The sequence below is a fragment of the Stegastes partitus genome, unplaced genomic scaffold (assembly GCF_000690725.1).
Source record: "Stegastes partitus isolate 25-593 unplaced genomic scaffold, Stegastes_partitus-1.0.2 Scaffold940, whole genome shotgun sequence".
Classification (NCBI taxonomy): Eukaryota; Metazoa; Chordata; class Actinopteri; family Pomacentridae; genus Stegastes; species Stegastes partitus.
Window position 1 is genome coordinate 108,749 of NW_007578671.1, and position 14,744 is coordinate 123,492.

The 14,744-nt window shown below is 42.6% G+C and overlaps 1 protein-coding gene across 1 annotated transcript in view; it reads right to left on the minus strand.

The window, feature by feature from the left end:
• Positions 1-8,596: 8,596 nt before the first annotated feature.
• Positions 8,597-14,744, minus strand: part of epha8 (eph receptor A8) — a 130,734-nt gene continuing 124,586 nt past the window's right edge. Inside the window, exons 17-20 of the mRNA XM_008294101.1 lie at positions 11,546-11,695; positions 11,267-11,457; positions 10,243-10,401; positions 8,597-9,214 (exon numbers count right to left, since the gene is read on the minus strand). Coding sequence (XP_008292323.1) covers positions 9,100-9,214; positions 10,243-10,401; positions 11,267-11,457; positions 11,546-11,695 — 615 coding nt within the window. The 3' untranslated portion in view covers positions 8,597-9,099. The remainder of the gene's footprint in view (positions 9,215-10,242; positions 10,402-11,266; positions 11,458-11,545; positions 11,696-14,744) is intronic.

The window sequence follows — 14,744 nt, forward strand, 5'->3', positions numbered from 1 at the left end:
ATTTGCATCTATTTTAACTCTTTTTGGTCTCAATCAGTGACTAAGAATAATTTGTCTCTGCTAAAAAAAAAGACATCTTCACCAGCTAGCTGCTAACTATCAGGGTTTGTCAGAACTTTTTTGTTTTTGCTGAGGACACATCTGCGTGCTTCACATCATACATTTGATCTACTGTTCGTATGACATTTCTAATTAATGCCGGTATAAGTATTGCACTACAGTAGCTTCTATTTTGCGAATATCCTCGACTTGCCCTTCCTGAGTTTGATCTTCTGATGAGCGCAGATCCTCACATCTCCTTGTTACTGCTACATGACATGAGCACAACCCAAACAAACTCAGCAGGCTTCTTCTTTTTTCTCTCTTTTTTTTCTAAAGTGATTTAAAAATTGGGCTACCACCTCTGGGACAGTCAAGAGTTTACGGTTCGTGTTAGAGATTCACTTTCTTCTGTTTTATTGATTATCTGCATTGGCTGGTGAACATCAAAGCTCAATTTAAGGTCAATGCGGGTGAATCTAAAATATATATATATACTGCACATAAACAAAAAGAAGCTGAATACTTTCTTAATGTCTATCTGCAGGTTGTAGATTGCAGCTGATGAAAGTATGAAGGATTTACCTTTAGAGAAAATTGCTTTAAGATCTTTCGTGATGTTTGTCCACTTTTGCAACAGGAGTCCAACATGTCTGACATGTTTAATGACTAAATGATTCAAGTGTTTGCTAACTGCGCTCAGACAAACACGGCGGTGGCGACACACTGTCCGGCAGCACAGTCTGATTAAAACCTCCACATTACGACTTAATGCGATTCATTCTGTACAAACACGTGAATAATTGGACTCGTGCAGCTTTAGATCTGTTACCACGCGGCAAACATTTACGGAGGGATTATTATTCATTTGTGGGCATACATGTGTTATTTGGGAAACACTTGTTCTGACACTTCAGAGTTTCCAGCTGCTCCGTACGTAACAGGATCAACAGATTCTTTTGTCTTTTCCGTGTTAAAGTGACACCGTGACCCGATCGCAACCCCGACGCTGTGACTCCACAGGACCCAGCGCCAATAGGTTTATGCATCTATATTTCATTTTAAATTTATATACATTTACATTCATTTTTTTTTTCAGTCCGTGTGTACCTCATGAATAATATATGGCCTGTTTACCGAGCGGCGCCATTAAGTCATGAATATATGCATAATATAATTGGTGTTTGCAAAGAAAACATATTGTCAGACTCACTGTTTGCTGTGACAGTCACTGAAAACTCATCTTCTCATGTTGGTTGGTGGTTCTGACACCACATAAATTACAGTCATATTAACCCCTGATCGGAATGTGCTTATATATATATTTATCATATATATCATTCAGGCGCAGTAAGTTTCTGTGTTTTTCTTCTTTAATTTATCCTTCATAAATCTGTAACGTGTGACATTTACCATACAGCCGCCGTGATGTATCGCTGCAGCGCTGCTTCTGCAGCACAATCAGATTACACAATACTGTAAAGCATTTATGTAAACAATTGGAAATAGAAGACACAATATATACGATGTGATTTAACTAAATGCTGTTAAATAAAGACCTAAAGGGAGCGTGTGCATGAGACAGTGCGACTCGTTGTGCACGCACATGTCGAATGTGAGTAACAAAGACTGTGTGTATCGTTCTGTTTTGCATTGGTGTGTGCAGGACGGGAACATATGTTGGGATGCTGGTTTTGAGTTGTGTGTGTGATCTGTGTAGGATGATGGTGTCAGTGTGGAAAAGTGATGCTACTCTGCATGCAAAGCTGAGTGTGTGCAACTATACAACAACCTAAAAGATCACAACAATGAACGCTGCTGGTCAAATCTAATCAGTAAAACTCAAGTTAAACAGTCTTGTGCACATTGTTTCTATGCTAGCTGTGTAGACCCAGTTCCCACAGTCCAGCCAGACTGAGAAGAGTCACGGCTCTGATGGTGACCGGAGTCCTTGATGTGCATTGTTTCAGTGGTGGAGGTCTGAGGAAACCGGGTGAACCTTTGTTCCCCTTACAGAGCTACCAGCTCGGCACCGGCTTGCTTTGTTGCTCCTGTTGCTCGGAGAGTAACGGCCAAGTCCTGCTTTGCACATGTTAATGTTCACAAGGGTGCTTGGGTACTGAGAGGATCTACGTAGACCGCTTCAGGACGTCAGTGTGCGATGTCCAAAACTTGCAACACAAATTCTTGTTATTAGGAGAAACTGTAGGAGGAGAATCTGCACCAACCACACTTTCATAATTCATCATTTAAAAAGATGTAAGTTGTTGCTGCAGGACTTTGGAGGTCCTTTGGTTTCTACATGGTTGCCATTACTGGAACTAACAACAACAACAACCGCAGCAACTTGCCACACTGGAAATTTAAAGTTTTGCCAAAGACTGTGCAACAAGGCAGCCCTGCTAGTTTCTTTTACATTAGATTATCTATTTTACACACAGTGCTGCATCCCGGCCTGCAGATGCTCCACTACGATTCCTTCCACTCTTTCCTGTTGTGTGTTCGCCCCAAAGCCGTGTTCTTAAGTTCTACAAAATGAACTGGCTAGGTTAGACTACAGCCCAATCAATCAAACAAGCTGCTACAGTCTTTATAAACTGTTTTTTGTGGTTGCTATGAGGTGCAATGTGACGGTCTGCATAGCGTAGCTCATGTGTACCTGTTGTAGTGTGAGTAGAACCTGGCCTTAACACAGGGTTCATAATTTCCACGTCTGCGATTACACGAGGGCTCACTGGGTTTCCTAGGGAGGGATTTCGTCGTCCCCCCAAGAGGCCATATTGATCCCTCTGTGCTTGTCCCTGTGTAAAGACCCACATTTTTGTCCGTGCCCAGAATACACGACAAGGGCAGTGGTGTCCATGCTTGGCACAAGTTTACCTGGTTACAACCTGCTGTGCATGTAAGGAACAGAGTCCCGTAAGTGGACTCCAGTGGATTGGAAACGTAGTGAAACAGCTGTACAAGGGAATGTAAACCAATTTATTTAGACTCAGAGACACGACTTAGTGTCTGTCGCTAATTTGGTTGGACTGGAGTTAAAGTACATTTAAAAACAAGGACGCACTGCTGCATATAAGGACCTCCTTTTGTTTAACCTGGTTAGAAAGCTGCAAATACAGAATGTCATCAAGAAATCGGTGTTCTCCTCCGAGTTACAGAAAGCAGACTGGTAATGAGAATGGACACCCAGGAGCTTTTTTTGTCCACTCGTCAGGTTTTTGTCCTTTCAGTTAAAGCTTCGGCGTCACTATTATCTGTCTACACATACAAGGTGAACCGCTTTAGGCATCTTCAACAGTTTGTAATCTTTTTCCTCTTTCAGTGCATTAATCGCATTTCCTGTAGAAAGATGGCAGTAAAACCCAGCTGGTGTTGAATTTACAAGCCTTTTTCCAATCCTGTTAACTAGACTGGAGGTTCAAGATGTTTCTGTGTTCTGTCTGAGAAGAAGTCGCCACTCAGTAAAAATAATAAAGACGAAAACTACCCACTGACTGAACTGATGAGCCGGTCCACACTGATGAAATGCACCAGTGGAATTAAAACACCACCAGCTACACATTGTTCCAAGGTTGTCTGCAACCACTTCATTATGATTGTGCAAAGATTTACACAGATTTAAACGGATGTTAATCAATTTGTATTGTCGTCTTTCTTTAAAGGACGGAAGCAAACTTGACAATAAATGCTTAAATCCATCTGCATTGTCTGCTGCTCCCTGGTGATGTGGACCTGCTGCTGCCAGGCGATAAGAAACACCAAAACTGACTCACTGTCATTATCGGCTTTGGGCTCCGTTCGAAGTCGACTGTGGGACATCCGTGAGAAACACGAGGACGCGAGCGCCGCTGAGGCTCGGAGGGTTTCCCGATCGCAGATACGGAGCGCTATCGCCGCCGCTCTCAGAGAAGTCAATCAGGGGACAGCGTCGATGGTCGTCGGCGATGGGAGGGACTCGCTGTCGTCGTGGGGACGGGGCGGCAGCTGATAATTGGGCGTGGGACTCGGTGGCAACAAAGCAACACGGCCTCAGTAATGAGATTAATGATGTTGTGTTAGGTCTTGTTTCACCAAGGAGAGGATTATCTCCTAACAGCCCTCCTAAGGTGAAGGAAAGGACAATTACTCAGCCGCAGATTCATCAGGCCCAGTCCCTGTTTGGGCTGAGCTTAAAATGATGTTTCAGAGCCGGGTCAGGGCTCATTCCCACAGAAAAAAAAGCAATTTACTCAAAACCTCCCCCCAATGAGCATTAAGGAAGTCGGTTGTTTTCATCCTGAGCGATGCAGAATGAGCGTCGCGGTGCTGCAAAGTTCAGATCGGCTCCTGAACGCCTCGGGGTAAATATGAATCTGCTTCTTTTATGCGACCGAGCAGAGCGAGTAATGATTGTTTGTCTGGGATGAAGCCTCGATAAATGTGCTTGAACTCTGGCCTTTCAGAACACAAGAAAAATACTCATTACAAACGATCTTTAGACTGTTTGAAGCAATCGCGTAAATGATGCAGCGCTTCTCTGTCCAATCTGAACCCACATCACAGCTGACTTCTGGACAGATTAGCAGGATTGATCGGGACAGATTAGCAAATTTTTTGCTAAGTTTGAGGTAAATGGCTTCATACATTTGAGGCGAAACAACCCTCCTGATTATTTTCTGTGGGTTTATCACCAATGACAGCACTGTGACGCTGCAGGTAGACGTTTGAAACAGACGTATTGGTAGCTGCCTTTACCGAAACATCACATGAATTCCACATGTGCAAGTGTTTTTTGCACATGTGGAATTTAAATTTAAAATCACATGTGAACATTGTGGAACACGCGTGAAGCCACACGGGTAACGTGGTTTGGAAACACTTCCATGGTGTGTGTGTGTGTGTGAAATCGTAGGATTACACGTAGAACTCTTACCAACACTCATGTGGAAGCTGTGGGACGAGTCATTGCACAACCAAACGCAGTCATTTTGCACAAGTCAGAACAAAACTATGCTGCCTCTGGAGCAGATCCTGTTGACCCCGTTCAGAACTGTTGGGGTCTTTTGGACCCCGGGCCATTTGGTTAGGTGACAGGTATATAGTTTGGTTTTTGTGCATTTAGAACCAAAAATACGTCAACTTATCAGAAAATGTATTTTCTGATTATGAGTCTGTAATGAACACCAACAAATATTTTGCACAGATTCTTTCTTGGGTTCCAACAGACCCCGAAAGACCTTCTGTGTATGGCAACATGAAAGTCCTGAACAGTGTTCAACTTGGCAGCGCTGGGCTATGAACCTTAAACTTCTGATCAGTAACCCAGAGTATTTACCACCAAGCCAACGTTCCTGACAGCCCAGGCAGAGGGAGATGCTTTGTGGAGAAGTGAGGAGGGTTGAATGCAAACTTCACCTGGAATGTTAAGGTTCCACATCGTTAGCTTCATAGCATATTTGCCTAAGTCATATTTTCATGTTTTTAGGAAATGAGAAAAAAAAACAATTTTTAGAAATGACATTGGTATTTATTATTGATTTTTTAACAGTACATTCAACCAGATGTGATTGGCCAATGACATAGGTAGAAAGACAGGATGATGCAGAAGTGATAGGAGAGTGAAGTTAGGCAAGTATCTCAATTTGACCCAAAAATGACTTAGGCAATTATGCTATGAGGCTAACGACATGTAATCCAATGGGTTCCACATGGACGCGTGTTTGGGTTTCACCAGCATGGACGCCAGTTTTACTTCTGTTAAGTTAAAGGCGGCTGTGGCTCAGGTGGTGGAGCGGGTTGTCCTCCAGTCGCAAGGCTGGTGGTTCAATCCCTGGCCCCTCCACAGTCGAAGTGTCCTTGAGCGAGACACTAAACCCGAAGTTGCTCCCAGTGGCAGGCAGCACCTTGCATGGCAGCTCTGTCACCATGAATGGGTGAATGAGCTTTGGAAAAAAGTGCTATATTAGTGCAGACCAAGTTTCCTCCTACAGTCCACACATTACCGCACTAGTCAGAAGAGTGGAAAATGTGCAGTATATTTATGAAGTGCTACCACATATTACAACATGTGGAAAACATCTCTGCATGTGCTCCAGGTGTTATAATCTGTGGTTCCACATCTGTTGCCACATGCAGGGACATGATTTCCACACGTTCATGTAATTTGTAAGGGTTGCAGTTTTAAACCCATACAAGGCAACGGTTTTGTTTGCATTCGACGCCTCCAGCTTCCATTAACAGACAGACATTAAGAACCGAAAGCTGCTCGGCTCCCGACCGCATTACAAATAGCCGGAAAATCACTGTTGCAGTCACACACAGACAAACGTTCCTTTATTGTGTATTTATGGACAGTTTGCACATTTATGATTTATCATTAGCAACAAGGATGTTTCATCGACTGTAATAAAACCTCTCAGAGTTGTATTATTTGGAAAACAAATGAGCATGAATAAATAATGAAATGTGAATAAATCCGGTTGTTATTATTATTTTTTTTTCTTCTCTTCCTTCCAGTGACTGAACTCGCTGTATACATTATAAATCAATTCATCTAGCAAAAACATATCCTAACTTTATAAAATATGGGTTTTCAGTTCAAGTCCAGTGTCTTCAAAAGCATCCTAACGAGAGAAAAAAACAAAAAAAGGAATCATTTGAAACCAGTAGTGAAATGCCACTATAATACATATTCAAGAGGTTCTTGTCTAATAAAAACTGACATCAACCATCTAGAGGAAAACCTACCGAGGTGCACAAGAAAAGACATTCTCTTGATGGCACGGAGGGGACGGGGGTATAAATCAGGACTGATTATGTTCTTTTTTGAGAGCGCTTAGATATAAACATTCTACTTACATGTTCTTCGTCACCTTTGTCATCAACGCTGAGGCAAACAGTGTCATCACATCTAATCAGAAGTAACACTTTATTTTACAGTCTGCGTAGCTTATGTGGACTATATTCCCAGCATTCACACAAAAACATGTGTTCCGATATGTACTCCGGGGTTCGGATTTATTGCACCGAATAGTATTTAGTGCTGACATTGATCCCAACAGTGCGTTCCCCTGAATTAAACAAATTTTTTTTCTGTACCATTTTGTTCATAAATGCCAAGAGAACAAGAGGGCTTTGAGATGTAACACACCTCTCCAGGAAAAATATTGTTAAAAAGACGGCAATTTGGGTTTACTGGACGATTCATCCTGATTTACGTCTAATTTTGGTTGCAAACTAAGAACAAAAATGTCGAGTAAATATCAATATTGGAGTAACATTTAAGTATCAACATTTAAGGGATTATTTAGGTGTAAATGTTTAATTAATTTCTAATTAATTTGGGGATAAATTGTGAATTAACTGGGATTACGGTGAACATTTGTCGGGCTTAACGGTGGTCACATATTGGACCACATTGTGCCTGCTGGGACACTGCTGGAGGCGCTGGCAGCCACTGCAAACAGAATGCAGCATCAAACATGCGCTACTGTTCACTGATAGTTTATCACAAATGCAGATTTTGCATTTGGATATTTTAGCAGCGGCTTTAGTGCCATAAGCGCTCTCCTGCAGCACGTTTAACAGTGGATGCTGGAGGACAAGCTGTAAAATTAACTGGTGAGCTTTTTGTAATTTCCGGTATCTGGGATCTTTTGCAAATGCATTTAAAAAAAAAAAACCTTTTAAGTGACATGATAATGCTTTTCTACATCTGAACTCAACAAAGGAAAAGCATGTAGCCTGGCATGATGTGAGAAATATACACTGTAATATATAAATAATATATCTGAAATAGATCTTCAAAGCTGTTTCCAATGAGCAACAAAACCGACAGAGCTGAAACCGTTTGACTGTAGTTTATTGACTTTGGGGTCCGTCTACGAGCTTTTTCTCACAATCCTCACCAGTAAACTAAAAAAAAAGGTAAATTTTTAAACTACTTTTGTCAGGGTCAAGGACAAAATAAACAAAAAACAAAACTGCATTTAAAAAGTGAAGTTAAAATACACTTGTTTTACTTTTTAACCTGATTTGAAATGCACTTTAAATAGCAGCGCATTTGGAATACATTTCCTATGATACGAAATCCCCAAGTATACTTAAAATTCCTCAGCTACAGTACTTATTATAGTATAAAAAATGGCCAATATTGTGTCATATTATGCATATTTACGCACATATTGTATGTAATACAGGCCTGTAATATATTTTCTTTTAAGGGTGAGCTACTTAAAACACTACTGAGTGTTAGATATCTCTGGGGTTTTATGCTTCTTTTTTTTAAACATCTCAAAAACAAGCCAATTCTTTGAAGGACCGACGTCGTGGCTCCAGTCGTGACGCAGCCTCTACATCACATGAGAGATTGTAGAATAAAGTGCACTGTAACTGAATCACACACGTTATGTTTTAAGTACAGTAGTTGTGCGCCGTGCAGCTTCAAAACTGGGCAGAGGGCTCTCGGGCTCTCCGGGGGTCATTCATCAAGGTTGGACGGTGGAGAAATGTGCCTGTTGTTGGTATTAATAGCCTGGGGTGGAATAGGTCTCCTCCACTGTGGAGACGTTCTGGCAACTCAGGTGAGCCCTATCTCACTGTTCTCCTCGTTCTGGGCCTCGTTTCCTTCCTCGATCTGAGGCAGCGAGCGTCGTCTTGAAAACACCCTCATCCCCACCCCGACCTGCTACATCACTCTTGCTATTGCCCGGTTCGGTAAATCATATTTACTCTGATAAAATTCACGTTTGATAAATTATCTTCTCTTCGTAGGCAATAAAATTAAAATAATTTGTGTTCGTAATTAAGGCAGTCTTTCCATCGATAAACAAGACGTTTCAACTCAGAAAATGTAATCGGGTAGGAAAAAAGAAAAACGAAAGGTCGAACTCGTCCCGTAGGTAAAACCTTTCACTGTTTTTTTTGTTCTGTATATCTCTTGAGAAAAAAAGTCTTGTAAAGTTCCCGCAGATCTACTTCTCCCATTTATCTGATCATCTTGGTTCCCATGGAGTCCCTCTAGACCTTGCAGACGCCTGGGATTCTAGACTGGAGCAGAAAGAAACCTCTGCTGTGGAGTTATACGTGCACCGACGGCACACTCTTGTTGAGGACCTGAGCCCTCATCAGCTGGACGCTGGTCATGATCTTCTTCTGGTGGCCCATCAGCGTCACGCCGAGCCTCTGGATGTCCCTACGCAAAACACAAGCAGGAGTTTTAGTGATGGGTGAATGAAGAGAGCTTTCATTTACCTCAGCTCCACGCCCGACCACCTTCAGTCTGATTGATCACAGCTAACATTGGCTTTTGAGTTCAAAACTTCTTTTTTTGTTGCAGCTTTTCTTCTGTGGTTTAACATTTGAAGCGCCGTACCTCGAGGAATAATGCAGCGAGTCCTGTACACATGGGTTTCAATGGTACAGCCCTGCTCTGATAGAATAAAACAAACCGGTTATGTGATGGTGCAAATGTGGTTTGGGGAAAAGCACGAAGCATGACACCATACATGTGCTGTTCCCAATGAATCAATCTTTTACCATGTTTAACTCCATTTCTCCAACTTCCTCCTTCTGTTTGGACTGACCGACCTTCTGTCTTTCTTCCCGAGCGTCCTTTTTTTCTTGTTTTTCCAGTTTTTAAAAAGGTTCTTTGTAGATGTAGTTATCATCATTATAAGCTTTTGACGAGACACCACCAGCAATGTGACAGAAGGGAAGTATTTGACTTCATCGGAAAGTTGTTTTATTGTGAAGATTAGCTGAAGGACAACGTGACATAAAGTCCCTGCATCATATATAAAGATACCGAAGGAGGTGTTCGACTGAACCCAGAAGAAGAAACTCACGAGACAGAAGTGTAAAGGTGGTGATTCATACACGATATGAGCTTTAACTTGAACAAAAGGTTGCACACACGTGTAAAGACCATGTAAATATAAATCATTGAAACCCATGCATCTTTGTGGCAAAAAAAACAAAACAATCATGCATTTTGGTTCTTTCATAGATTTATTAGAGGTCTTCTGGAACTGCTGCTTGATCAAAAACACACACAGCAGCTTAGTTTCATGGCCTCTTACCTTCTCGTGAGCGACTGACTACAGCTGCTGACTCCTCTGAGCCAATTTAAAGGGGACCGTTTCAGACCCACAAACTCTACAAGTCTGTGGATGTTTAAGCTTCACACATGATCAACAGCTCCCTCCATCGGTCGGTACTCACCCTTGGTTCATGCTTATGACGTGTCCCAGAGTGTGGTAGCCCCCCGCTGCAAAGTGCTCCTTGTACCGGCCCATCTTTATCGTGTCCAGCCACTCGTCTACCGAGCTGCAGCTGCTGAAGTCGGGGATCGCTCTCTCCATCAGCGGAGGACTGCTTAAACTGAGAGACGAGGACAGATGGCAGGAAAAGAGAGAGCGAGGAGAAGATGAATAGAAAGACCAAAAAAAAAGGGTTCGTTGGAGGGAAACAAGAAGAGTCAAAAAGTGAGCAGGAAGGAGAGCGACTGGGGTAAAAGGGGGCTTTGAAATGCGCCGGTAACCAAGACAGAAAATCAATAGCGGTTAAAATGATAGAGAAGAGGTGGCGGCTGTGTGGTTGCAGGATGGCTGCTTTGAGTAGATTAATACGAGGAGAAATCCTTTACACTCCCCCTTCTCCTCCACCTACTGTTTCCCTCACACATAAATGCAAGGTTCCACGCACCGCTGCCTCCGTAGGACCTGGGATCTGAACTGAGCAATTTACACTGGTCCGGCTTTAGCCCGGGTGTCCTCTCAAAACCCGCTCCCAGATTCACCGCGGATCAATGTCAATATCGCGGCGAGGCTTTTACTTAACGCACAGCGCGTCTATCAGAGATGAGCTTATTGGAAAATGAACATGACCCTTCGCTTCATCTGCCAGAGAACTTTGAGGGAAACTTTAGGCCGCAACTTTATCCCGCCGCGCCCACGTTTAATAGCGCCGGGATGAGACTGGATTTACTCTGCTTCCCGCACCAGGACGGGTACTTAGTAGCCTAACAGCCTGTCACCATACATTGTCCGGGAGATCATCTTCTCAGCCCCTCACAGGCGGCGCCTTGCTTTGATTTGCAGCTTAATCCGCTAATCACACAAACCAATATTTGATTAAATGCTGGCGAACTGTCCGGCCAAATTAAATCAAAAGACTCCTCGGCATGTGACTCTACGCGCTCATGTTGTGTCTCCGCAAATGTGGATCTATTCAGTTGCCCACCCACCTGCAGAGCGTGTCCATAGACTTCAGGTTCTCCGGGTTGCGGATTAGCTTGTCAAGAACAGTGACTATCTGGCAGAAGCGCGGCCTCTCGTTGCGATCCTTCTGCCAGCAGTCCAGCATGAGCGTGTGCAGAGCAGCGGGGCAGCCCATAGGAGCAGGAAGCCTGTAGCCCTCCTCCACCGATTTGATCACCTGCACACGGACAGAGAAACATGCATGAGACCGCGGCGTCCGCTTCGAACACGCAAACAACAGGTCGGCGAATCGGCTCGGCCCTCACGTCTCTGTTGGTGAGGTTCCAGTATGGCCGCTCTCCGTAGGACATCACCTCCCACATGACCACGCCGTAGCTCCACACGTCGCTGGAGGAGGAGAACTTCCTGTACGCGATGGCCTCCGGGGCGGTCCAGCGGATCGGGATCTTCCCGCCCTGTCAGGAGCACGGAGGAGTTCAAGCAGGATGAAGTGGACTTTCTGAGAAATAACTATTTATAACACATCTATGAGCCTGATGGGGCCACCGGCTGATGTGTTCATTCTCTAACATGAACACTTTGACTCAGTGTCTTTATCCACCATCAGGCTGCTGGATATTAGCTTAGTGTTTATACTTCAGCAGGTTGGAAAGACTGTGGAGCAGCACACATGATAAAAAAAATAGCCATACAATAACTCTTCAGATGGACACTCAAACACTGCAAAGGAAATGACAAATAGAAACCAAGGAAATGGAAAAATAAAGAAAAATTTAGCTGGAAGGGAAACATAAATGATGAAAAGCTAAGAATGGCCAAACGGCTAAAACATTTGCCTAAAAAGGAGCTGAGGTAAGGTTAAAATAGGCTGCTAATGGATGGATAAAGGGTTTAAATAGCAGGTAGTAATGACAAAGCTTCTGAAATGGTTAAAGTAGTAAATAAATGGTTTAACCCACCAGTGGGATTAAGAGGCATGTTTTCTTTCACAAAGTTGTCAAAATTACATTTATCACAGCTAGAAATTGTGAAAACAAACTGAATCAGCAGATTTTCAGCCTTCTGATCGTCCTCGAGCTAATTGTCTGTGACGTGAAATTCGTTGGGCAAATTAACCAAATCTAATTTAAATGGTTATATTATATAAAATCATTCTATTGTACATCTCTCTGCTTCTAACTGTGGTTGTGCTGTTTGCATGGAGGTGCAGGACTTCATAATGTAGTGAAAAATGAGTCCGCAGTGAGTGAAAATGTGACAAAAAAGGCTGATAATGAAAACTGCACAGAGCAGAAAGAGCTCTGCAACATCCCAAAGAGACCAAGATCAGGATTTTGCTTAACTTCTTCCTACTACGCTGCTTTTAACACACACGTACATCACATTGATACACAAGGACACATCATCAGTGACGCTTTCTGGGTTCAGCGGATGCTTCGGCCGTTTTAACATCATACACACACCGTGATGCAGAAAGTGAAGTCCGACCCGTTACCTTTGACCCTCATAAATACCTGCAGCAGCAGAACCAGAAAGTGTTCACGTTCACATTTACACATGTGGCACATCAGGGGTCGCTTCATGAACACAGGACGTGATGGTAAATTATGTTCCACACATCTCCAGGTAGATTTATTTGCATTAAAACTTTTCTTGACGAATCTTGAGCTCGTTTAGATCTGCATTGTGTCATTAAAAGCAGCATTTCTTTCTAACTATGTTGTGGGACATGGCTGACAGACGTGAAGTTTGTAGTTAATAATTCCTTCTAGTGTCCAACTAAAGATCATCACTGATGTCTTAATGTGAAAACAGCTGCTAAATGTCACAGCTCATCATTTTAAACAGCTTAACTAACAGGAACGCATCATATTTTTTAAGTTTAGTTTGCAGAATCTTAATCATACATCACAAGTCTCTGGTAACGAGCTGTCAAACTAATTAAAAATATACAGCATCATGATGTTCATTTTCTTACTTTGAAAGGCAAATTGCGGACTTCCTGTTGGAGATAGGTCAGAGGTGTCAGCGAGAGATTTGTGGGTCTCATTGAGACGAACGTTTAGGTGTTGGTTTGATCTCTGTACGACATCCCTACTGGGCGCTAGGGCCGTTTTAGTGTGTTTTTCTGTAACTAAGTGGCGCTAGAGAGCTTTTCTTGTTTTTTTTTTCCATTTTGTCAAATTTTACGCCGATTGGGATGTGTGTGCCAATTTTGGTGAGTTGTTGAGCGTGTTTAGGGGTCTAATTAAGGGTTTCACGTTCGTCAGGCAAATAATAAAAAGAAGAAGAAGAAGAAAGAAACACGACAGGAACAAATGTGGTGAAACAGAAGCACAAAACCAGCATTTTCTACCACAGTATTTGAGTAAATATACTCAATTACTATCCAAGACAAAATATTAATTGTTCACAAAAGCAGAAAGTTCAGTGACGGACTGAAGAGAGGCGGCGTGGAGACGTGTTCAGGACGAGAATAGACTTGTTAGCAAAGTGTGTGAACTACTTACATTATTCTGGATGAAAAAAACAACATGACACTTAATTAGGTTGACAAATGGACACATCACTGGGTAAACACACAAAACGCTCCCCGTGGGTTATTTTAAACATTTGAAGGTTACTCTCAAAACGTGGCCGACACTTGACGTCCTGCTCAGCGTTTAGATCCCAGCGGAGTTCAATTAGTCTCAGTACTTTGGGTTTTCTTCAAAGTGACTTTCACCTCTGATTCCTCACAATGAGCACATTTATTTACCTCTCGCTATAATTTTCAAGGCAGTGATTTAAACTGTGCTAATCTTCAGCCATTATCAGGCGTTAATTGGAGGTGTGCTGTAATGATGCTGTATTTCCTGTAATATCTACGATCCGTTTCCCCTTCACAACGTCACATAATCGCCCCGCTCGCCCTAATCTGATCGCTTTACAGACTGTGACAGACAAATATGTCAGAGGCTGATTTCCATCTGCGCCTCGATGTGAGCTGATAGCACGAGACTCTGGAAGCTTTATTTTTAGCATTTGTTCCCAGCGGTTCCCGTGTTTAACCGTCTGAATCCTAAAGCCGTGTCATCCCTAAATAAATCATTGAAAAGACGCCGTTTATCTGTTTTAAACTGTACGAGCAGAAAAAAAAGATCTTTTGATTTTCAACTTTCAAACAGTCCTTGAACTAGTCGTATTGGTCCATTAGGACGCTTTAAGCTTAATATGAGGACATTACGTCAAAAATGTGATTTTTCACCACGTCTTAGTTTAAAAATCACCAAAAAAAACAGTTTCTTGTATAAAAATCAAACACATTTCAGGCTCCTCTGCACAACCGAGCATCATCAGTGACTCAGCTGTGACCGACTGTCATGTGAGAAAAATTTAAAGTAGTAAAATATCCAGATTATGTAGTTGCTGTTTTTCAAAAGTATAACAACTATGGAATAATAGTGTACACATTGATTCCAGGGTTTTCTCAAATATATTTGTGGCTCAGGGGCTGCAAGGTGG